Raw genomic sequence first — 26,013 nt, forward strand, 5'->3', positions numbered from 1 at the left:
TTAGATTTTTTAATAAAAATATTCTTTTAATATAAAAAGTCATTTGAATGTAAAAAATTATTTCGTTTGATATTAAATAAATAATACATAATTTAATTTGGTTGTTTGTTAGATTTAAATGTTTTATAGTTAATTAATTTCAATTCAAAGTATTAAAAAATTTATAATTATTATTTCAAAAAAAATCAGGAAAAGTAATTTTTATGTTTATCTAAAATTAAAAATATAAAATTATATATAATTTTTTTTATTTAATTAAAACATAAAATAATATATTAAACAAAATCATAACACCGTATTGCCGTAGGAGTGATCAATTTTTTTTTTTATTACAGCTCGAACCGCATTGCACTGTACTGTTTTTAAGAATATTTTATAAAATCACGATTAAAAATAGTAATCATAAACCGCACCTCCCAAGAACCGCACCAACCGCCTAAACCGTTTGTCATAATAATTGGCGTAGAATTATAATAATTTGTAAATAATATATGCAATTAAAGAAGTCGCTCTCATTATATTTATATCTCAACGCTCTTCGAAATTATTACTCTTACAAAGAAGACTTATATTCATCTTAATTATTCTGCATATTAGCCTTTTATTAGACTATTTATTTTTTTACAAAAATATTTTGTTTAAAGTTTGAAATTAAAAAAAAAGATAAAATAGTATAGATGTTATTTTTGTTGTGAGTGTGTTGTGTTGTTAAATTATTAACTTAGTTTTGAAACTTAATTATTGTTTTTTCTTTTTTTTATTTGAACTATATTTTATTTGACAAAAACTTGTGTGAGAATGTCTCATGAGTTGTATTTGTGAGACGGATATCTTATTTGAGTTATCCATGAAAATTTATTATTTTTTATGCTAATAGTATTACTTTTTATTGTGAATATGGGTGGAGTTGATCCGTCTCACAGATTAAGATCCGTGAGACGGTCTCACATAAGACTCACTCATTTTATATTTGAAAACGTTATATTATTGTTGTTTTAAAATAAATTAGAATATATGTTCTAATATTTTTCATTTAAAAAATCGTAAATCAACTGCAACCGTCAAAAAATCGCTCAAAATCGTAATAATAATTGTGCATATAAAATCGTGATTATTTTTATAAAATACTATCTAACCACATATGACAATTCGATTTTAATTTTTTAAAAAACCCGTAAAATCACACCATAATCACCCCTACTTATCGTTGAAAAATATAAAAGATTCACCTAATAAAACGTAAGAGAGAGTTGTCCTAAATAAATAAATAAATAAGCATTATTTTCGACGGCTCGATATCAGCGTTAAATCCGCGTGTAAGCAGCTAAGCGCCAGATAAGTTTGACCAGCACGAACAGCACGATGACTATAGCAGGACAGTATATCTTCTTTACCACTCAAAATCTGCAACATTAGATATTCATTGAAGAAATGAATCTTATTTGATGCCTATACCATAGAATATTTGAATTTTGGTGTACTTCTTCATGAATTGTGCGTTTCTAGTAAATTTCTATAATAGATTTTATTCATGCAATTCAATTTGAAATATAAAAATGCTAATATTTTAGCAATATATAACCCCCATGTGTGTGGTTATGAAAGAAAGTCAAAGATAACTTGGCAAAAAGTAAATACTTTGGCCCGCAAATACGTAAATTAGACTTTGCATCTTTGAAAAGTCTTTGTCCAAATCCCAATTTCATGCCAATTTTTAATTAAAAACGAACTCCCTTCCCTTTCCCCATTTATCTGACACACAATAAACACATGAAATTAGCCACAATTGCGTGTTTTTGACCTTTTGACTTTCTTGAATCTCTCCCCTTATCTTGATCCATATAAAACCATATCCATTCACCACAATTCTTCGAACAAACAAAAGAGATTCGTCCATTTACTCTACACACTTCTTCATTCTCTTCAAAGAAATCAAGATTCAAATCAATGGCGGAGGTGGAGATTCCTCCATATTTTCTCTGCCCCATTACTCTAGATATCATGAAAGATCCGGTGACAATCTCGACCGGGATAACATACGACAGAGACAGCATAGAAAACTGGATTTTTTCTCTGGAGAAGATTACATGTCCGGTCACAAAACAGCTTCTTTTCGACACGGAATTGACCCCAAACATCACTCTCCGGCGCCTGATCCAATCCTGGTGCGTGCTCCATGCCTCGCAAGGCGTAGAAAGGCTGCCAACCCCGAAAGCTCCAACCAGCAGATCACAGATTTTAAAGCTTCTAAATGATGCCAATTCTCCAGATATGCAGATGAATTGCCTACAAAGACTTAAATCCATCTCTTATCAGAATCAAGCCAATAAAAGATGCATGGAAACAGTGGGAACAGCTGAGTTTTTGGCGTTCTTGATCGTCCAGAAAACACTTGATTTGGAATCAGAATCCAAACAAGCCTGTGAGGTAGCTTTAAGCATTCTCTACAATCTCCAGTTATCAGAATCAGGCGTGAAATCGATCAGCAATCAAGAATTCATCGAAGCCTTGAGAAGGATTATGCAATGGGGAAGCTACGAATCTCGGGCTTATGCTGTCATGTTACTAGAGTCAATTCTTGAAGTAACTGATCCAGCTCAAATAGTCTCAACCATAAATCCCGAGTCCTTTTCCCAATGCATACAAATCTTGAAAGATGAAATCTCACAAAAGGCTACAAAAGCCACCCTCAAAGTACTGATCAATATCTGTCAATGGGGGAGGAACAGAATTAAAGCTGTGGAAGCTGGAGCTGTGAATCTATTAATCGATCTTCTACTCGATTATTCAGATAAAAGGGCCTGTGAAATGATTTTGGTTTTGTTGGATTTGCTGTGTCAGTGTGCGGAGGGGAGAGCCGAGTTACTAAACCACAGTGCAGGATTAGCCATTGTTTCGAAAAAAATTCTTAGGGTTTCTCAGGTGGCAAGCGAGAAGGCAGTAAAGATTTTGTATTCCGTTTCGAGATTTTCCGCGACTCCTGGAGTTCTGCAGGAGATGTTACAGTGTGGGGTTGTGGCGAAATTGTGTCTGGTTCTTCAGGTTGATTGTGGGATCAAAATAAAAGAGAGAATCAGAGAAATGCTTAAATTGCATTCCAGAGCGTGGAGGAATTCTTCATGCATACCCAATAATTTGATTTGTTCATATCCATCTTGATTATAATTAGCTATTTTTTCCGTACATAAATTTAGACGGGATAATCAGTGCCTTTATTAAAATATTTTCTTGAAAATATTTTGCTTGTTCTATCTTTTTTAAAATTCCCAAACTTTGACTAGAATCAGGTTTAATTTGGGACGAGTACAAACAAGTTGTGTCAATGGGAAAACAAAGCGGGACTATTATCATGTATTAAAGATCGTAAATTAAATTAAATTAAATTTTACTAATAATTGATAAAATAAATAACTTTAGGCTACATTTGGATCGATGATTTTGAAGCAAAACTATTAACTTCAAATCGACATCTTGCGTTATTATATAATGTTTCATGTTAATCATAATGAATTTCAAATTCATCCAATTACAAAGAAATTTGAAATTCATTATTTTTTTATAACTAATATATAAATAAATATTATATGAATTTAAGATTTCATTTATTGTTTTATTGTCAATAATAAAATTATAGTCGAAATTCATTGATTTAAAATCTCTCTCCCCAAATTCATCATGGCAAAAACTTATGTGAGACGGTCTCTCGGGTCGTATTTGTGAGACAGATCTCTTATTTGGGTCACCCATGAAAAAGTATTACTTTTTATGTTAAGTGTGTTTTGTTGAGTGAATTAAATAAGGATAGATTAATTTAAGGGTGTGTTTGGTTGAGTTGATTAAATAAGGATAGATTAATAGTCAAATATTTATCGTTAAAATTTTAAGATGTTTTAATAATCATTTTGACCTGGTTTAAGATCCAATTTTATTAATCAAATAGTTATCCATAAAATTGGATCTTAAACCTACTCAAAATGATTATTAAAATAATTTAAAATTTTAACGATATTAAGATGAATTTAAACTTTCGAATAATAAATATTTGAAACGTTGATCAACTAACAACAACATGCTAGCGCCGGAACTTATTTCTCGTGGGGCTGTCTTTTTAATATATAATTATTATTATTATTTTCATTTATTTATATAAAATTAGATTTCATTGAAGCAAGACAATCAACATGATCTCGCAAATAAGTGCAAGTAACATATTTTCGGTTTTGTCGTAACTGGGAAAAATTAGCTTTTGATGGTAAATATTAAATACTTATTACCATCAAATGTTTTTCCTAAGTTTTAATTTAAATAATCAACATCGTGTGATAAAAGTTCGTCGTTTCTAATATAATTTTTAGAGAGAATTTAGGAAAAAACAAAGATAGCCATGTGGTGCATTATCAATTAGCCACTTTGCATCAAGCACAGTTGCCACAGAAATTTAAGATAGGTGTGTGATTGAAATTATATTTTAATTTCGAGTCGTAATCAACACTAATTATATATATTTTTTAAAAGGTTGATTTAATAAAAAAGAAAATTAAAAATAAATTAACTGGTGCTCTAGATGTTTCTGATGAGTTGATCAGAAAATTGAAAAACAAAAGATAACCAATTTATTCATTAAAATCGTTTGGTTTTTGATATGAACAAATACTACTTAAATATGTAATATTTTTTAATAATTAAATATATAAAAATGATAGTTAATATAATATCTGATTTGATTGATTAATTTGATTAAATTTTAAATAATGTGATATTATCGTTTTGTTTTTTGAAAATATTTAAAAAAAATTAATATTATTTAATTAAATATAATATTATAATTTTAATTCAATGATTTGATTGATATGAAATAAATGATTGATATAAGATAAACGATTGATATGTGAATATTTAATATAATGTATCAAATATGAGATTAAACTAGATAAAAATATGGATAAATAATACAGGGAACCAAACATACTTCTAGTCCACTTTTATTTTAAAAAAGAACCCAAAAATAAATCTCGAACTCCAAATTCTCCAACAAAATAACAAGTAATTAATATACAAATAAACACAACAATAAAAATGATAGTAATATCGATCACCTGGAAAATGTAAACAAAAAAGCAAATATAGGGGATGTTGAAACTACAAATGAACTTCGATTTTCCTCACTTGGCCGGTGGTGGCTGGGCTGGAGGCGGCTGAGCTTGCCCACCGCCTCCGCCGCCACCACCAGACCCGCCACCAGAACTCTTCCATGGCTGAAGAGATAAAACAATAATCAAGATAATAATCAGCAAGATGATAATCCCAAAACAAGTCCATTTCCTGGTATTTTTCTGATGTTTCCTGGCAACCACGAGCTGATTAGTCCCACCTCTGACAAAAGAATTAGCCCTGTTCACCTGGCTTTCGATATCATCAAGCTGCTCCCCCTGGCTCTGCACAAGCACCGCCATATCCAAAAAGACCTGGTGCAATTCCCTCAGATTTCTCTCCATTTCCTTGACCGCATCATGCCTCTCTTGAATCTCCATTATTGTGTCCATAACCTGTCCCCTTCCCTGTTGCTGAATCGCTTTCTGAAGAAAAGTCTCGCTCTCCCCAGTTTCTATCAAATCATCCAGGATCTTTTCATCAGGATTCTCTCCTGTCACAGTGTAATATCTCCGCTGCACGGTTTCGCGATACTCGGATCCCATTTTCTGCCTCAGATCGTTGAATCTAGTCATGGTTTCTTGAAGCTTTTTCCTCAGGCCATTGACAACTGAGGTCCGTGTCCGATCGGAGGAACTTCCGGGACCGCATCCGGGGAGGCCCCGATTTGCGGCATTAGAGCGATCCAGCGCTTCTAACCGAACTTTTATCACTTTTGCTTTCTTGAGAGAGGCAGAGATGTCCGAATCCATACGGGAGCGGAGATCTTTCACGGTTTTCGCGTTGTGGAGAGTCTTACTCTGCTCGTGAGAAGACTGAAGCTGGGTGTAGAGGGATTCCAGTTCCCCAAGCTCCTCTTTAACGGCTTCCACATCATCGAAAAAACGATCCAAGTTGACGCCGCCGGTGGAGCCGGAATTCGTCATCTGGATTGAATGGGAATTCGGCGGCGGGGATTGATCTTGTTCCCGGAAACGGGAGAAGGATCCTGAAAAAAGATCGTTCATTTTCTTCTAAATCGATCTTCTGGACTTTTATCCTCAGTCGATTGACGTTCTCGTGAAGATCGAATATACAAAGAAATGGTTCCGGAGGATTGAATAAATGAAGATGAAATGGTGGAAAAGACGGGTTCTTATGTCGTGGTACAGGCGTACGAAGCTGCTGGGGACCTTGTTGAATGGGTCAGACAAGACTGGTCAAATGAGTCGTCTTCCGTGTTATTACAAACAGAAAAGTCAACCAACACTTAATTTTTTAGGAAGGGCTCGTTCTATTTTCAGGATAAATCGTTGTTTTATTAAAAAATATCTTCAAATTTATTTATTTCATATTTCATATTAATTTAAATAGATTTCATGGTTACTCAATAACAAAAATATTTAAAATTTATTCTATTTTGTATAATTAACACGTAAATAATTAAAATATAAATCTAAAAATTTCATCTACTTTTTATTCTTAACTATAAAATAATAATTAAAATCTATATAGTTCATATCCATCTATCCAATTCAACCTACGTGTTTTTCAAAAACAATTACAAAATTTTATTTTACAATAAAAATATATAATTACTTTTATTTTATAATTTTTTTTAAAAAAAACTATCTTAAACTTATTAAAACACAGTTATGTCATCATGTCAGCGCATTGTATTGTTTATTGAAATGAATCGCATAATTTTATTGAATTAACTTAGAACATATTATTTAACGTGTGAGGGGCTTATCGCATAACCAAATAATGAGATAATAAAAAGTGGGCCCCCCCCCCATGGAAATCGCGAAATTTCAAAGGAAAGGATAACACGCGGAGTTGCTAGCAAAGATAAGATATGATCTATCATTTATATTTTCTCTCGAATTATAAAATTTAAACTTTTCATGTAAAAGTTCAAACTCGTAAACTATGTAATGCTCGTGGACGTGGCTCTGTTACATCTGGTGTTGTTTATTTTGACAAAAACTTGTGTGAGACGATTTCACGAGTCGTATTTTACGAGATGAATATCTTATTTGAGTAGAAAATATGACGTTTTTATGTTAAAGAGTATTATTTTTTATTGTGAATATGTCTCACAGATAAAGATTCGAGATACCGTCTCACAAAAGACATACTCATTTACTTTTCGGATGCCTAAACAAGCTGAAGATTTCAATATGAATATGAAAGTATTCCAAATATATGAATATATCATCAATTTGGCACATGTACGTATAAGGCTGAGACCGTACCCCTGAGGTTCATGGCATTGCCCGATGCGTTCTCTCGTATGTCTTAAACTGCTGATGGAGTTATCCGCTCCGCGACTTGTAAATTCAATGACCGGCCTTCCACATCCTAGTTGTATCAACGAGTGGAAGAGGATATTAGAAGAAGCATAACATGAAAACCATCCCAATGAGTGGCAGAGTTAGAAGTTTAGGACGGAGGAGAAGAAACTAAAATTTGAGAAATTTAGGAGCGGTGATATTGTATTGTCATGCATGTTATATAATATAATAACATAAAAATACATGAGTTTATAAGAAAACTTAAGAAAGAATTAAGATGATGATCTCTGACAGCCCCCATAGATCTGGTTGGCAAAAAGGAACTAATTAAGAGATGACATTCAAGTGTTAATTTACCAATCCATTCATTGCTTCAAGTGCGGATTCTACTTCTTCCGCAGGACGAAAAAGTTACGAATCCAAAGCCTCGTGATCTCCCAGTATCTTTATCGAAGATGACTTTGGCACTTGTGAATCCTGGCTGTTGTGCGAAGGTTTCTCTGAGAGCTTCAGAGGTTAGGCTCCAACTGAGGTTGCCTGCATACATTTTGTGAGGGCTGTCTACAAAGCCCTTCTTGTTGATTCTTGCCTTCAGACGACTCATCGACTCCCTTTCACCTCCTTTTCGCACCTCAGGGAAGTTTACCTTTGCATTGCGGCCCCCGATTTCCTGTTGCATGATGTAAATTCTCATTCTATCAAGAGCTAACATATATATAGTCTCACATATGCATGTACTGAGTCAGTGGCACACCTAAATGGAATAGCAACTCCCAAACAATTATTAGACGTTCTAAGTGACAAATAAGATCTTACGCAGTAGTTAGCATAGCCGCGGATCAAATTTTATGGTAGAATACATAAATTAAAGATCACAATCAGATCACAAGGACAAAACATGTATCATAAATAGAACAGAGAATGCATGATATGAAAGAACAATAACTTACAGCTCCATCAAAGAGGCGAATTGCTTCTTCGGCTGCTTTCACAGTGCCCATATCGACAAATGCGAACCCGCGACTCCTTCCGGGAGATTTACTGTAGATAACCTTTAAAACAAAAGGTTACACATGGCACAAATTCCCACTATTTTCTTGAATGGGTTCTGATGTAACCACTTTCTTGCATAAACACTTCAAAAAATTTGAATACAATCTTTCCAGAATTTTGGTTCTTGATGACATACATGGTGCGAAATCAAAAGAAACACAATCGACCGAAAAACGTTGAAACTTATCCAGTTAAAAAGGCCAAAGATGAGCACACCGACCTCAACAGATACAACACGACCTGCCTCAGCGAAGATTTCGGACAATTCAGCAGGTGTCACTGTAAATGGCAAATTGCCCACGTAGAGTCTTCCAGCTTCCACAGATTCCAAAGCCTCATTCTCCTCCATCGCATCCTCAACTTGTTTTCCATGAAGCACCGTTTCTCCAATAATCCTTTCTGGGTCTTCTTCCTGACTTATCTCAACACCATCAAATGCAGCACAGATTGTCGAAGAAAGGGATAGAGAAGAAAAAGGCGAGAAATTTAGCGAAGTCTTGTGTCCAAGAGGAGTCTTTAAGATGGGATGTGATATACATGGGAAGAAATGAAGGGAAACATGGTCGACGTAAGTTGGAGATAATGAACAAGAAGCGGCGGCCATGGCTGTTGGCGCCATTGAAAGGGAACAAGATGACATAGCTCCTTCCAGTAACTTGTATGGATTTGATGAATTCGAGCACGCGGGTGTTTGGGTTCAGGAGCTCTGAGGATTGATAGTGGCGGATGCTGGAAGATAAGTGGCGGAGGGTGAATGCGGATCTGTTAAGAGGGCAACTTCCTATGGTCGAATATTGACTTGAGAGCTCTTCTATACAATGACTGCCATTTTCTTGATTTTATTAAATATATAAATTCAACTCAATTTAAAATCTATTTAATTTAATGATGTAATGGCAAAATTCGAAATGACACCTATTCTAAACCAATTTCCATAAAAAGAGGGAAAAATGAATGAAATAAAACTTTTTAGAGACATGTCATATTACATTTGCACGATGTTTCGCTAATTGGTGCCACCTTTGGAGCGCCTAAGTTTCAGCCTAGCCGCATGTAAATTAAGTTCCACACTGCATTTTTCTTTTGATCCCTCGCCAATATCTATATCAGGAACAATGACATCCTCAGGCCGGATATGATTCGTTTGATCTTGGAGCTGAACCTGAATGGACTCGGACTTGGGAGTTTGGGCACGGTTCGAGGTGGAAGTTCTCCATGTGGGAACACTAGGTCGTTTCTTTTCAGGCTTGTTATTCTGGAGAATTCCGGAAGGTGTGGTAGGTGGAGTTGGTGGAGGAGCACCGCCGGGTCTCTGGTTATCCACATTCTGCTGGAAAGATGAAAGGAAATCCAGTGACATATGATTGGACTAGCAAGTGACATAATATTGGCGGCATACATTTTGTCTTCTATCAATTCCTTCGTTTTAAGCCCCTTGATGTTCGAGAAATTTATATTTGTCGTGATGCACTTTTGAGTCAAACTCGAACTCAAAAATAACCAACCTAGCAAAATTCAACCATGAATCAACTTGTTTTTCAACTGCTAAAACTCGAGTCGACCCCGCTACACACCTTTACTTTATAATTCTCAAAACTCGTGTAAAGATTTAGATGAATGAGAGCATCCTGACTCCAAATGCAATGGTCGCCACTTTGATTCTATAACGACTTTAACCCAAAAGCCAGCCCTTTTGTTCGGACAGTATGATACATGTCTAGCATGCTCATCGAATGCGTAGGCGATAGGTGAAAGCCTAGAAAAACAATGAATGGGTCCATTTTTTTGCACAGAAATTATTTTTTCCTTAACCCACCTATGTTAAACATCGCCTGTATTTTCTAGTAACTTTTTATTTTATTTTCTGTACAGAAGAAGAGAGAAACGTTGGATACCTGAGAGGTGATAGGCTGTGTAATCCTTGTAGACTGGGAGGCCACAAATTGAAGCAGTTGGAGAATCTTGATTGAACCCAGTTCTGTGCAGTTCTGCCAATAATAAGCTGCTAAATCCCAAGCCCTATTCCTAAATTCTACTAAACTTCTATCAATATCTGTCTCATGTTTCGACACATACGGCCGCAATAAGGTTTCATACACATACCCTGTTCCCTGCATTAAAACAAGTTAAACTATACTCATTTGACTATCATGTACCTGCATAACAAAAGTAGAACTAAAGTTTTAAACTTTTTATGCTCAAGTTTAGCCAAGATTAGATCTCATTTCGCTCTGCCCTCCTTTGTCATTGTTCTGTGGAATCTTAAACTATTTTCTTACTGAAACGTCCATAAAATATGGGAACAGTTTACTTACCTTTGTTTTTGGATACCATAAGTAGATGAAGAGTGCCAACTTCATCTCACCATACATAGGCAACCTATGCAAGATTTCAAGTTCATTCACAAGATCAAAATTAAATTGGCAAATAGAAATTTAAAAGAAAAAGAAAAATAACCAGTGACAGAGACAGAAGAGTTGGACAAAACTAAACTTTGAAAAAACTTTAAGTTGGAATCATTTTTTACTATATGTTGTACAAAAGTTCTTAGAAAAGAGTTAGAGAAGATAACTGCATTTGACAACTCTATTTTCTTCATCACTGCATAAATCACGTACCATGAAACAAACACGTCGCCAATTTTCTCAAGAATTGTCAGCACTGCAACAATAATCCTGCAAAAATCAGCATTTCAAGATTTAACTTATGATCTGATGCAAGAAATATCATTATTCATTAAATTAAAATAATGGGAAATGGGAGAAAATTAAGATGAGATTGGTGAAACTTTAGCAAACTAAAACCATAAAATCTATTGGATAATTGTAAGTGTGATACTGAAATTGATTTTATAAACATTTAGCCTAAGTCATTAAAATATTTCAAATCTTTTTGCAAAGCCTTTTTCTTCCAAACTAATCCATGAATATGAAAGAGTAAAGTTGCTTCCACAGATGCCAAATCCTCAAGCCAAAAATCAAAACTATCACTTAATAAGTTTATGAGAATGAGAGCAAGTAAATGATCGCAGAAGTTATATTATATATTCTCATTCACCAATTATTCTCATCTCCGCAACCATCTATCTATTTGTCGGGTTTGATCTAGATTTTGAGTCAAGCACCCTCCCTTCACCTAATAAACTTGTTTTAAAAAATATTTTCAGCAAATTTAATAGACATTTATGATCAAAGACAGATTCTTTTACAGGAACATAAAATTAAATAAAACAATCATTTTTCATGTAACCACTCGTTGAAAATGGATAATGCAGTAGATTAACTAATAAACTTACCTGTACCTTTCTTGCTCATTTCAAAACACAAGTCCTTTAGTTTTTACATATGTGTATGCATAAAGTTTTAACAACTTCAGCGTGTAGTCGTTACTTAAATAAAAAAAAAGGAAAGAAAGTTCTCACCAATATTGGCACCAAAACCTGAGTTCTTGAATCTCAACTCTGTTTTTCTCCACAGTTTTGAAACACTGGAAAGCAGGGTAAGCATAGCCAAGAACCAATCTGTTCCGTTCAGAAACAAACTATGGTCAATTCTTCTTCTTCTTTTTTTTCTTTAAAAAAAATCAACTTTTACCAATATTTAAAGCTTCCTGATAAAATTCCTTAAAAAAATTTAAAGAATTACTGTTATGACATACACTAAACATCTGGTGATGAATTCCCCGATCATTTTTAATCCCAAAGCCTGCCAATACTTGAGAGTTATTTAACAAATAATGGAATAACCAAGAAATAATTCAACACAGCCAATAAAAAGGTAACTACTTTCACCTGCTAAAAAAGCAGATTCGAGGAGCAAATAAACGAGATGGATTCTATAATAACCCTCCCACAGAGACAAAAAATCAAATGGTTCCGAGGGCAGCCATTTGAAGAAACTGCATGCAAAACAAACAGAAAATGAGATGAAATTCCCCTTGAGGACATATTATTATTATTTATCAAAGAATCTTTCACGGAAAAATCCAAAGTAAAGGTAACCTTGCTTGAGAGGGAGGATCTTAAAATTCTGGGTCCTTGGGAAATGCAAATTAAAGTCCTGATTTTAAGAAAAATTTAAGAAGTTGGTTATATATATGGGATGATTTTACGAACGTGCGTGGCTGTCAGCATACGTGCATGTATATATGTGCGTGAATTTTGGATTGGATATAAAAGATCGAAACTTGGAATAGATCGAAGACTTGTGATAGAAAGAAATCTATTAAATTAAAAACAAATTCTGAAAATAACATAAAATAAAATTAGGAATATTGAGAGGAAATGAAGGGATATCTAGCCCCCCATTAAATTACACGTCGTTCCAGGTTATGGGATTTCTTCGGATTCTTCAATCACTCGCGGGTTTACCGTTTTGACAGTTATTATTGGGTTAGTTAATGATATTAGCCTTTTCTCATATTCAAATACATATTCTCTCACATTTTAAGTAGGTCTCCTGTGAGACGGTCTCACGAATTTTTATATGTGAAACGAGTCAATCCTATCGATATTAACAATAAAAAATAATACTCTTAGCATAAAAAGGAATATTTTTTTATGAATGAACCAAATAAAATATCAGTCTCATAAAATACGACTCGTGAGAGTGTATCACACAAATTTTTGCCATTATCTAAGAAGTTGAAATTTTTTTATCCTTGAACTGAGTAAGCTGAAACGATTTATATTATTTATTTCGATCAATTAACGTCAATAACAAATATTTTTAAAAAATAATAATAAATAAAATATTAAAACAGAGCCACACTCCAAATTAGAGCCCCAATGCTAAGCAAAAAAAAAAAAAATGAAACGGCCTGCGCTTCTGGCCCAATGAAAAAGGAAAGTCGAATCTGGCCCAAGAATACAGCTAACAAAATTTGGGTTTATTGCATCCTACCCATGTGGGCATTACCCCATGATAGGATGGATGACCAAGATTTGCACATATATATATATGACCCACTTTTTTTTTTGAAAATTGTGTGTACCAAGATCTTACCCGTTGAAATGAAGTGACGGTGGTGCCTACATATGTAGGATCTCATCTACCCAAAATTTGGACATTGATTGGAGCCCAAATTTATTTGATTAAAGGCTATTTCCTTCAAAACTTAAACTCTTTTATTGTAAGACGAGTTGACTTTGTCTATATTTATAATAATAAGTTAACATGAAAAATAATATTTTTTATGGATGATCTAAATATGATATTGGTCTCATAAAATTGACTTTTGAGACCGTCTCACAAAAAATTTTGTGATATAAGAATAAGAGCAACCATAATATACAAAATATGAAATCTCGTACTATATGTTGAAATTATCATAGACACATGTAATAACATATTTTACACTAATAATATAAGAATTGTTCAACATTAATTGCATAGGCGTAATTAAATTTATTTTATAAATGACGTATACATCTAAGGACGGATATTAAGCAACATTCAACAACATGCATACATCTATTCCATCATATGTATAGGAAATTAGCTGTAGATCTCCCCCACCATTGAAGCCAGATACATAGGATCTTTTAAAAAACGAATAGATCTATGTGAGACCGCCGTGAGACGATCAAGTTTTTGTGTAAAAAAATATGTTGGAAATTTAGTATGTCGATTTCGAAAAAGTTGAAAAAAATATATTAGCGTGCAATGGCTTTAAAATACACATTTTTTAATATTTGCTCCTAATTTAAACGATTATCTCGACATATATACATATATATAGTGTACATGATGCTTAACTTGATAATTAAATAGTGTACATGAGATAATTAAATAGTGTACATGAAAACTTTCCGACAAAAAACGAATGAATCTGTGGACATGTTTGAAGCATGACACCAGTGAAAAGGGTCCCTCAAATCAAAAGTTCACAGTGTAGAATAATTTATATATGAAAACCATCTGTTTCCCCTATTTAATTTCTCACACAAAAATCAAGAAAAAATATCTCGATGTTCTAAAGGTCTATTAAAATGTCTAGCACCAAGAAAAATTATTTTTTGGATAAATTCGGCATCGGTTTAGGCTGCAGCAGCAGCTGCAGAAGGCCAAAACTATCGGCGGTATTCTGCCCGAGTACCCCTATAAAATCACACTCCTCTCCCTCCACCTCATCGGCCGCCTTTTCCTCGGCCGTGGACATGCCACCAGCATGCTACTCCTCTGATACCGACTCGGAAATCATGCGCCTGAGGAGTGTTAAGTGTTTTGGAAGAATCGACGACGAGACTGTGGCGTTGGAGAAAGATTCCGACAACCCATATCTGGATTTCCGCCAATACATGCTGAAGATGATTCTGGAGAAGCAAATTTACTCGAAAGATGATCTGAAAGAACTTCTGAATTGTTTCTTGCAGCTGAATTCTCCTTACTACCACGGAACCATTGTAAGGGTTTTTACAGAGATATGGAATGAGGTTTACTCTATTAAGCCTACCGCAGCATCTGCATGAAACGTGGGTGTCACGTGACTTCTAGGCATGCACGTGCGATGCCATTGATTTCCATTTTTAATAGTTAGGAGAGAACCTTATAGTATTTGGCGTGAAATAAATATACAGCCATGCATGAACCCTAAGATCTACCAATGGTTGGTAATTGTACGTGGATAGAAAATCTTTTTATATTTTATTAATATTATATTTTCATGAGTATAGTTCCTTGCTTATATTTCTTTTGAAAATATTACTTATATTAATAGATTTGTTTTCGTCATGTAAAATGATGTGGAAATTTAAATTTAAGCTGAAAATTGTAAAGTGAGTATAATTGTATTTTTTATATGATTTTTTAATAGAATTTTAATTTTTACGTGAGAAATGTTGAATAAACGTGCAAGCATTTAAAAATTTGATAACGTGACATATTAGTATTATTAAAATAAAGGGGTGTTACTCACAAATAAATTGATGTTACCTTTGTCAATAAAATAAAAATTACCATAATTCCTCGCGTTGATTACAAATTGATCGGTACATTATGAATATATAATAAAGAGGATAGATTTTTTTTTTCTCTAACAGTGTAAATAAATGTTGATTAAAAAAATTGTAATTAATAATTTACTCAATAAAATATTAACATTTTTTGTTTTTTTTAACCTAATAAAAATTTAGAACAAGCTGTATTTTAAATTTGATTAAAAAAACAAAGTGATAAAGTGAGGATTTAAGAAGTGATGATAAAATGAAGATATACGATGATATTTTGGATAAGTAAAATTGATCCGTGAGACCGTCTCATAAGAGTTTTTGTATTGTTGGAACAAGTGTTGGTCGTTTTATCAAAAGCTTTATCAAAAGTTATAAATTATGGGCCAGAAAACTCATTTTTTTACTTATTAAGATATATTTCGTAAATTCTTTAATTTGAGACTAATTCCATAAACATGACAAGAATGTCAATTTTATTTTTTTTTAGTTCTTGAAACTCTAGGTTTTCCAAAATCAATACGCATGAAAAATAAATTTGAAAACTATGTCCACCAAAATCGAGATCACGAGTTATATGAATGTTATTAATCACAAAATCTTGTTTGCCAATTAACCTTCATGCATGCCCCATTTCAATATGCACCATAACCACACCAAACCCATAGGCATATTAGAACTACTTTACAACTGAAAGGTCTTGCAATCCACATTGGGACTTTATTTATTGAAATATCGATACTTGTCATCACTTCACTTTCAGCAAACAAAGTTGATCTCATCTTGTTGGCTGATTATTGGACAGAAAAAAGATTCTTGAAATCAAAGGATGGTGAAGGGGAACCAAATTTTGGGGCCATATTCACATTTTCCCACTCGTTGAAACAAAGGTTTTGATTTAAAGCATAGAGATTTGTGGCTTCAAATTAGTTGCACACCTTTTGTTTGTCAAACCTCTAATTGTCAAAAACATGTTCAATACAATTTCCACCTCTTTATGACTTTTATCTGTTATAGAGAGACCAATTACTTCTTGAAGATTAAATATATATCGTAATTTCGTTATCAAAATTTACATGATTTTGAGGGTTTCGATTAATTGATTAAATAATGATGACAAAAACTTGTGTGAGACGGATATCTTATTTGGAACATCATGAAAAAATATTTCTTTTTATGCTAAGAGTATTATTTTTTATTGTGAATATCGGTATAGTTGATCCGTCTCACAGACAACAATTCGTGAGATCGTCTCACAAGAGACCTACTCAATAATGATAAATATTTTCATTAGAATATCCAAGAACATTAAGGGAATATTAGTTTTGGGAAACGAAAAGGTAAATGGAGTGCAGTTATCTACAACATTTTGAATATTATGGTCAATATATTTATCCACCATATATTAGAATAATTTATTTAAAATAAATATAATTTTCAATTATTATAGAAAGTATATATTCATAAAAAAAATTAATTGAATACACATTGCATATTTTGCAGAAAACTAAGCTACACAGACTCAATCTTAATTTCGGGGAAAATTAAGATCCATTATTTTTCTTATAATTTTTAGTTATATATAATTAAATTAATTTGAATGAACTAAAAAAATGTAAATATAAATATTTATAACTATTTTAAGTATTAAATAATTTATACTTCCCCGACACACCAAAATATTTAATATATGTTTTATCAAATAAGTTTTGGTGATTTAACAAATTTAGTCAGATTGAAAATGAGCTAAACTGAAAGTATTATAAGACAATATGATCACTTTTATATATTATGACAAAAACTTGTGTGAGACAGTCTCACGGGTCGTATTTTGTGAGACGATCATCTCTTATTTGGGTCATCCTTGAAAAAATATTATTTTTTATGCTAAGAGTATTACTTTTTATTGTGAATATTGATAGAGTTGACCCGTCTCACAGATAAAGATTCATGAGACCGTCTCACAAAAGACAAACTCATATATTATAGAATGTATGATCACTTTTGTATTCCGAAGGATGAGAATTTGGCATCATATAATTAATTCCAATCACCATCATCTTTAAAAAATTTAATTATATATTTTTATCTTGTGTAGAATCGTAATTATTATTTTTTGTCGGGTCTAATTAAAAAATTCTGGGCCGATATTAAATTAAAGTTCGTGTGATGCAGGAATAAAGTTAATGAAAAAATTGTATTGGAAAGCATCGAAAACGACAAGCATTAGCAAATACCAATATTAATGACAAATTGTTAGTTTTCACTTTTCGATGTAAATCCAATAAGGCAAAAACTTGTGTGAGACGGTCTCACGGGTCGTATTTGTGAGACGGATCTCTTATTTGGGTCAATAATTTGTGCGGAAATCTAAGTATCCGAATTATTGGACATCAATGTTAAACCAAATCTTGACCCGTAATGGAATTTTATTACTTAATTAATTATTAAATAGAAATAGACGCTAATTAAATTAAACATAGGGAAATAAACAATATGTAAGTAAATCCCTTTTATGAAATTTTTTTCATATTCTGAGGCTTGAAAAGATATGATTTCACGAATTTATATCTTAGGGATTCATTTTCCGATGTCATCTCCATCTTCGAACTACGTTCGGTTGCATGCATGAGGTAATAAGAAGTATGAACAATATAAATTAAGAAAATTACAAGTAAAATTAAGCTTTTCGAAAATATATATATATATAACAGAATTTTGATTTCATGACATTCTATAATATTATAACTGGTACTTAAAAAGGATTGCCAAATTTCCCATTGGGTGTCGACAGATTGATAATTTCTAGCTATTCTTGATTTCTTAGAATACAAATCAAAAACTTGATCGATTAAGCTTTAGAAGAAAAGAAAATTTAACTAGAAGAAGAAAATGACAGAAGAGATGCTAAAGAACACTGTGTAGTATTTGAAGAAGGTGAACAATGTTCGACGATGGCGGAATTTGAAGAATGATCGTTAGCAGAAACAGGAAGATGCAGCAGCAAATCCACAAAGGCGCCAATTATATATCCATGATTACTCTTGAGATTGACTCTTAAGTAGCAAGTGAGTAAATCCTCAAAACAATCCCAATCTTTTAAGCCGTGGGCTTCAATCATTTCCTCCATCGAAGCCCTGAAATCCAAGAACGGGTCCCTGGAATCCATAGCCATAATTCTTACGCTTTCTCCGAGTTGGAAGCCATTTGGTTTTGCCTCTTCTAGGATAGAGCTTGTTTCTCCAGGCTTGAAGAACAGCCTCTTCGACTTCAAACCCTCACGAATATTCTCTAAGTTATTGAACAATTCTGATGAAAAAGAGAAGCTGGTTTCTTTGGGATCATAATTCATGCGTTCAAACGAGTTGGTGAGGCTGAAAAATGAATCAGCCGGGGTATCGACGAATTCGAAGGTTTTGTTTGGATCAACCAGATAGGATGAGTTCATGATCCCATTATTGGTGGTGGAGCGGAAAGATAAGGTTTTGGGATGGTGGGCACAGGCTGGCCACAGCCAAGGAGACGCGGCGGCGGCTATGGTGGTGTGTTCTCTGGGTTTAGGCAGAAATGGTTGTTTCACTTTCTTTCTCATTTGATTTGTTTTCCTGGTTAGAAATTAAGCGTCGACAAATGGGACCTGGAAAATATGCTACACAGTACATTTAGGTTGGTGATACATAGGGGCCTGGAGGGTTTTATACCAAACCGGACAAAAATAAAAATATATTAATTTATCATCCCGACGAATAAAAATACCTTGAGATCAGCTGAGATTTGTTAAGATATTGCTCCTATATGAAGGAGTATAACTATATGGAAGAGTATAATATGTATTATATATATATTATATAATAGTAAACATATATAGTTCGCCTTCAAAATAATTATTAATAATTCGTCCTCGATGTAAAGACCAGTCCCTCTCCTTTTTCTGCTATGATCCATGATAAATCTTTATGCGGGGTGTTTTCCGTCTGTTACAAGCTGTAAGACAAAAGAACCAAGAACATTTTAGCATCTACTCTGACATGAAATTTTTCACGCTGTATTTTTGGATTCTGTACCTAATCATTTCAAATTTTACGTCTCGCTATCAGGATTTTTGTGGACTGTATTAATCTAATTTTACGATTCGTCCTTATGATTTAAAATATAAATTCAGATTTACGGGTACATATCGATTTGTTTTTGTTTCAGTGGAAAAAATTTGATATGATTACAATTTACATATCAATCTCAAATCTCATTCAAAATTTGAGATTTTGATGTCAAATTATCTCATATAATACTATAAAAAAAATATTATAATATAATCAGTATCAGTAATCTTTCAAATAAACTTTTAGGTTATGTTTGGTGTGTAGGATAGGATAACTAAAAGATTAGTAATTAGAGTGATTAAAAAATAAGAGATGATGATAAATAATATAGTAGAGAAAATATATGATGTTTGGTATGATTTTAAAATTATGGATTAATTTAATAATTATCTTGAAATGACCAAAATATCCTCGCTATGTGTATAGAATCACCTTACCTAAATATAATAAACATAAACAAAAAATAAATAAATAATAATAATAAACAAATAAATAAATAATTTTAAAAAATATTTGATTATTTTTAAAATTATTTTATTACATATTCATTAAATATCATTCATTATTATCTTTTTTTCTTGTTAATATTTATTATATAATTATTTCTTATTACTTATAATGATTTTGTTGATTTTAGGTTGATTATTTCTTATTATTTTGTTACTAATTTATTTTTATTTTACTAATTATTCTTCTTACGACTGGTAACTATTATTATTTATAAAAAAATTATTTATTAATAACTTTTTTTATTACACAAATCCTGATATTAATAATAAAAATTCATTTTCTTTATTTTCTAAATTTTTTTTATACAATAATTATTCTCATTATAATTAATAATATATTATTGTAATCAATAATTTCATTATAGTTTCATCATTAATTATAATTATAATTAATCAGTAATCTTATTATTCAATAATTTCTTATTAATTTTTTATCATTATTTAATTTTTTTATTATTGATATTAATTTGTATCTTCTCACTTATTATTATTTTTATTATTATTATTTTACATCTTATTATTATTTATTTATTATTATTATTCATTTGACTTACATAATTTGAAAAATAATTAAAAATTAAATAATGAGCAGTAAATCCATAAGCTGGGATTAAGACGCTTTTTAAGATTGTATAATTATATTTTATTGCATAAATTTTTATATTTTAATATTTATCTCGAATTCTTATTATAAATATTATTAAATCATATGTATAAATTTAGTTCATACTTGTTATTAAAAGGTAAAACAAGAATTATATATTATTCTTCTTTGGTTGTATAAAGAATCACTTGGACAAGATGTGATAGTTAATCTCCCATGTAATATGTACAATGCAGGCCATACACGGGCCATGTGATAGCTCACAAGATAATTGTGCGTACGGATTTGGATTAATGACCGAGCAGAATTCGAACACTGAGCCTCTGATTAAAGACCAACCTCTAGTCGATGTCAACCTTTTTATATTGGATTAAGATTGCATCATCCATTGTATGCATATAAATAGTGAGAACAATTTGACATTGAATTAAGGTACGTCAATTTGATAATCAAAAGCTTTCGAGAAATAAGTCACCAAATACAATTCGACCCAATAAAAGACGTGATGAGCTAGAGATATATACCACTTGTCCGCTTCTATTCATAACGATTCAACATCCAAATGCTAACAAGGTATACCTAGTTAATTGTGGCACGATAGACTGAAATGATCGAAGTTGAGTGGCTCGATTTCTACCCCTTTTGACTAAGACATGGATCATGCAAGGCATATGCAATTTGGATAATAACATAGATTGTTGTCTTCGTTATACCTTAAAAATAAGGGACCATGTTACCTTGGACATTTCTGATGTTGGTCCTTATCTTGAGCTGAAATAAGGACATGAGTGTTAATTTGATAGAGACAAAATTTGCCCAAATTGTTTAATGCGTGAAAGGAACAGGCATGTGATACAATAATGTCAAAAATTTAGTCACACTAGAACAAAACAAGTAGAACATTTCTATCTCATTGCTGCAACTTGAGCTGATCGCACTATATAAAATGATACATGTCTTTGGTCTATATAACTAGAGTTAACGTAATATACAGCTACTCGTAAATTATTTTAAGCAATTCATTTACTTACTATGATGCTTCACGTGGAACGATTTAACGCGCGTGTATGTGTGTAAAATACAAAAAGAAGAACCATAAGCAATATCCGGCCAATCTAGTCAAGGAACAAAAAATCATAACATATGCCATATGGATATATCCTCAATCCTGCCACTCAAAAGACTAGATGATTACCCATAGATAGGGGGCCAACCAGTTCTTCCTGCTGGTCAATCAGCATAAGGCTGGACATTTAGGTCAAGAAAAAAGAAAAGAAAAGAAAAGACTAGACGACTATATGTATTGCCAATGATATTATAGTAACTGTGATATGATCAAAGAAAAATTATCAACACGCAACTCAAGAATCATGCCACATGACCAAAAGAAAAACCATCAACATGCAACTATCAATTCATTTTTACGATTTTCATATATTTTGATAGTTTTATTTTATTTATATAATACATATTCATGAAAAGATGATTTTGACCCCATAAATTTTTCGAGTTCCAGAGCTTACTTTCTCCCTCATACAAAATCCCTGGCATCATCACTGAAATCACATGCGACAAAAAAAAGAGTTTACCGAATAAACTTAAATTTGCCAAGAAAGAAGCTCGAATGTGCAGCACATACACACTTTTCCTGTAAAATTAAATAACACGATAAAAAAAACAAAAGATAGTCTACTGAATTACTTAAATTTACCGAGATGGAAGCTCGAATGTGCAGCACATACACACTCTTCCTGCAAAATGAAATAAATGATGACATCATGATCTCCTGACATTTGAGCAGATTATATAGGTCCATCCATGCTAAGTGAGAATCACAAAATAAGATCTGCCATGCGTTGCACAGATTACAACAAGATTAAAGAAGACAAGACTCAAGACCCATGAAATCAGAATCAGATTCAATGTAAATTTAGAACTGTTAAAGAACCAACACAACGTGGTTATCCATCAAGAATGACAAAATTATCCAGACAAAGTCATTATCTTATAAAATAATAAACATGAAATAAAAGATCACATATCTTAGAGACGAGGTAAAAAATTAAGGTTAGTAAGCCTCAAAAACCTGCTTTGCAGCCATGGCCTACAACAAAAGATAATATCTTAGCCAAAAATATTAACACATTAAACCCAACAAAATGAACTAACAAGAATTTTGAGGTCATGTAACTTACCAGCTACATACTCCGCCTGACAAAATCCCAGTCATTAATCATGGATTGAAAAGAATGATTTTCCATAAATGAATTACAAAAAAATGATTAAAAAGTTTTTCAGTTAGTTTCATACTAAATTAATTTCTTGAGTTTTTCAGTTTATATAGCAAATCGTTGTGAAAAATGAGATTTTATGCAAAAATCAGCCACACTAGAAAATTGTTATATCAGGTGACAATCTGAAACTGCAACTCTTGCCTCATAATCCAAGCTGTAATCTAAACAATCTGGAATCTGGAATCCAAGATTTACATTTGCCACATAACCACAAATTTCTTTACTGACAAAAATCTGAAGCAGTAATCTAGAACAATCTGCAATCTTGACTCCGAGATTTACATATTCCACATGACCACAAATTTCTTTATCGATAAAAATTCCTGCAAAACTTCGAACTTTTTTCTGTTTTATGCAATGATAAGCAAACCAATAGCTTTATGGGAAAGCCTTTTGCATTATGTTGTGAGCTAATATTACCACTTTCGTTCTTCTGAAAAAATACTTTGCAGCAAGTATTTACGCAGGATTTGAATTTTGTCTCCAGTTACCAAGTAAAATTCATCAAGAGCCTGTGAAAGATTGTAGCGAACCAGTACCAGGAGAAATGAACATGGAAATGAAGGGAAGAGGCCTCGATCTCCTAATGGTAGGAAGGGACAGTGCAGAGAATGATGAATCTCCCTAAATACCTGATTGTGTAGATTTGGAATTGGATGAAGATTAAAATGAAGTCATTATCTACAAATATCAAATAAAATCAGACGGATTAAAGGTCTTTGTACGATGAGCCAATTAGTTTTCTCCTCCGACTTAAGCTGTTAGGGATCAATTATCTGACGCTGAGTGAAAGAAACCGATATCTGGATGTTATATTTGATATCTTTATGGTACATGGGCTCGTAAACTGGAGCGTCGGCGTCTTATTGTAATGCAGTTCTCAACACTTCAGTTCTGTAGGGACAAACTTTTGGTTAGAAAAATGAAGATAGGGGAAGTCATGAGAAAGAAACCTTTTCCGATGGAAAAAAATAAGAAAAAAAAATGCCAGAGCATGCTCCAATTTCCAATGTATGTGTGTGTGTAGAAAACTAAAAAAACCAGTGTTGTAGGCGTTCAAAAATCAAACATTAACTCCCCAAAATTGCTAGGCACTTGCCTTATTTATGAAACCACCTCTGTGTAACAATTTTTCCAGATCAATTAACATATTATTCTTAAAGAAAATAATTTCAAAATATTATAAAGTTCAAAGACAATTTGATTTCAGAGATAGTTCCTGCCACTAGTCAATTTTTAGCAAACCAAAATCATCATTAAACCATGACTAAAAACAAATATTAAAAAAATAATAACATTACCATAACATGCAATGCATATTAACAGAAAGCATAAATAAATAGCAAAGCAGGGAAAAAAATATGAACTGGAGTTTTGGTTTTCAGATGAAAGGCTGTAATAACCAAATAGTGGTTTTTTTATAAGAGCTTCAGAGCATCTAAACAATTGAATCTAATCAAGGGCCAAGAATCTCTAACCCATAGAGAACACCAGCATACTTTACAGGAAATTCACCATTTACAAGATTACTAAAGTAGACACTTCTGATCTTCTCAAACGCCTGCCACGTAAGCAGGCTATCTGAACCAGCCTGGTGGCAACACCCTGCAGCACGCTCCACCCCAAGTGACTGTGCCACCCTATCCAAACCCCCATGAAGTCCCTGGCAGAATTTCATCAAGTGTTTCACATCATAAACATTGTTCCCAAAAAAGACCATCAGACAATTCAGAAATTCAGCAAGGGTCCCCGGCAAGTTCTTCCCCGTTAAAACCTTGATGAGGTAGCCGAAATCGTAGCCACTGTGAAAGGTTATGTAAGAAACATTTTCATTGCAAATCAGTCCAGAAGTCATCATAAGCTGGGCAAAGCGATACGTACACACACCTAGCTGCCGATTGCGCACGAAGTCTATTCCCTGGTGACGTAGAAGATCGATGGAGGTCGGCGCGTGGTCATCACGAGCAATATCAAAATCGCGAAAATTAAACTCCCAGACGAAGCAATGATGGGGACTTCCAAGGTCAGGGAAGTTGCCAGAAGAATCTGAAAGCGTGATCCCGACCTGAATAAGCTTGAGCGCGTCAACATTCGACTTCAGAGTGTGGTAGTGATCGACGGAATTTGGATAACGGGGGCGGTGCTGGAACACGACGCCGGGAAACTCAGTGTCCATTGAAACGACAGGGAAGCAGTCAATGATGCCACGAATGATGCAAAATTCGGACTCCAGGTTACTGGACCAGACTGATCGAATCAAGATAGTCTTTTTACAGTTTTTGAAAACGATCTCCAAAGAACCTGGCTGTTGAGGGACATTGAGAGTCGGCAATGGAAAGGATCGATGTGGCGGCGCTGGTGGGCCGGACGCGAAGTACGACATTGTGGGGATCCAGATGGCAGTCGATCTCTTGATAGCGATCGGAGAATTTGAGGGTAAAACTAGGGTTACGGACGTTAAGAAAACGTGGGTAGATAAGGGTACCGATTAATTGGGGTTTTGCGAGAAACTACTATCCTTTAGCCTTAGATACTGAATGACATAATTGCCCTCCATGATTTGTTTCCCACTAGGAGCATTTCTTTTGTTACCAATATCGTGCTATACTTTTTTTTAGAATAAATATTGTGCTATGTTTAATTGGTTATAATGATAAATAAAATGAATGATAAACCCAATTTAAAAATAAAAACAGTCAATTAAAAATGGTATTTAGTGTGTTTTTTAATAAAAAATTGCCTAGATTGTGAAAAAGATCTTAAATTTTTGTCGTTGCTTGGGTTTTTTCATTTCATCAGGATTCGAACTCATATATCTCTCAATATAAAAAAAATTAAATTAATAAAATGAGAAAAAAAAAGGTTTTTTTCATTGTCATCTGGATTACAACTCACCCAATATTAAAAAAGTAAGTTCTTATGAGAAGGTATTACAAATCTTTATCTACGAAACGGATCAACTCTACCGATATTCAACTCGTGAGACCGTCTCATACGAGTTTTTGTCATACAGAAAAGGTTTATGCCACTGTTCAATTGTGACTGTTACGAAAACATATTTTGAATTTTTATAAAAGAGA

The 26,013-nt window shown here is 32.9% G+C and overlaps 6 protein-coding genes and 1 pseudogene across 7 annotated transcripts; 2 read left to right on the plus strand and 5 right to left on the minus strand.

The window, feature by feature from the left end:
- The first annotated feature begins 1,855 nt into the window (after positions 1–1,855).
- On the plus strand, positions 1,856–3,237 carry LOC140832396 (E3 ubiquitin-protein ligase PUB23-like). Its single transcript, XM_073196399.1, has one exon. It carries the CDS (start codon positions 1,948–1,950, stop codon positions 3,157–3,159), a length of 1,212 nt encoding a protein of 403 aa, XP_073052500.1. The 5' UTR covers positions 1,856–1,947; the 3' UTR covers positions 3,160–3,237.
- A 1,769-nt stretch (positions 3,238–5,006) lies between these two features.
- Positions 5,007–6,351, minus strand: LOC140832397 (syntaxin-121-like). Its single transcript, XM_073196401.1, has one exon. It carries the CDS (start codon positions 6,156–6,158, stop codon positions 5,163–5,165), a length of 996 nt encoding a protein of 331 aa, XP_073052502.1. The 5' UTR covers positions 6,159–6,351; the 3' UTR covers positions 5,007–5,162.
- An 859-nt stretch (positions 6,352–7,210) lies between these two features.
- Positions 7,211–9,267, minus strand: LOC140832399 (33 kDa ribonucleoprotein, chloroplastic-like; annotated as a pseudogene).
- A 74-nt stretch (positions 9,268–9,341) lies between these two features.
- On the minus strand, positions 9,342–12,670 carry LOC140832400 (putative HVA22-like protein g). 2 transcript variants are annotated; one of them, XM_073196403.1, is made up of 8 exons: positions 12,481–12,670; positions 12,271–12,377; positions 12,138–12,184; positions 11,902–12,000; positions 11,099–11,155; positions 10,796–10,859; positions 10,376–10,591; positions 9,342–9,807 (listed from the first exon to the last, which is right to left on the minus strand). In XM_073196403.1, the coding sequence occupies exons 3-8, from the start codon at positions 12,167–12,169 to the stop codon at positions 9,487–9,489; spliced, it is 789 nt and encodes a 262-aa protein (XP_073052504.1). In that variant the 5' UTR covers positions 12,170–12,184; positions 12,271–12,377; positions 12,481–12,670; the 3' UTR covers positions 9,342–9,486. The 2 variants fall into 2 exon arrangements, with proteins under 2 accessions (XP_073052504.1, XP_073052503.1); XM_073196402.1 differs by having other exon boundaries at positions 9,342–9,810.
- A 1,774-nt stretch (positions 12,671–14,444) lies between these two features.
- Positions 14,445–15,098, plus strand: LOC140831616 (transcription repressor OFP7-like). The gene has a single exon (XM_073195358.1). The coding sequence runs from the start codon at positions 14,470–14,472 to the stop codon at positions 14,947–14,949; it is 480 nt and encodes a 159-aa protein (XP_073051459.1). The 5' UTR covers positions 14,445–14,469; the 3' UTR covers positions 14,950–15,098.
- A 3,203-nt stretch (positions 15,099–18,301) lies between these two features.
- LOC140831617 (transcription repressor OFP15-like) lies at positions 18,302–19,143 on the minus strand. Its single transcript, XM_073195359.1, has one exon. The coding sequence runs from the start codon at positions 19,016–19,018 to the stop codon at positions 18,302–18,304; it is 717 nt and encodes a 238-aa protein (XP_073051460.1). The 5' UTR covers positions 19,019–19,143.
- A 5,187-nt stretch (positions 19,144–24,330) lies between these two features.
- LOC140832401 (probable CCR4-associated factor 1 homolog 9) lies at positions 24,331–25,487 on the minus strand. Its single transcript, XM_073196404.1, has one exon. It carries the CDS (start codon positions 25,314–25,316, stop codon positions 24,390–24,392), a length of 927 nt encoding a protein of 308 aa, XP_073052505.1. The 5' UTR covers positions 25,317–25,487; the 3' UTR covers positions 24,331–24,389.
- Between the last annotated feature and the right edge of the window lie 526 nt (positions 25,488–26,013).

The sequence above is a fragment of the Primulina eburnea genome, chromosome 5, assembly GCF_022965805.1.
Source record: "Primulina eburnea isolate SZY01 chromosome 5, ASM2296580v1, whole genome shotgun sequence".
Lineage (NCBI taxonomy): Eukaryota > Viridiplantae > Streptophyta > Magnoliopsida > Lamiales > Gesneriaceae > Primulina > Primulina eburnea.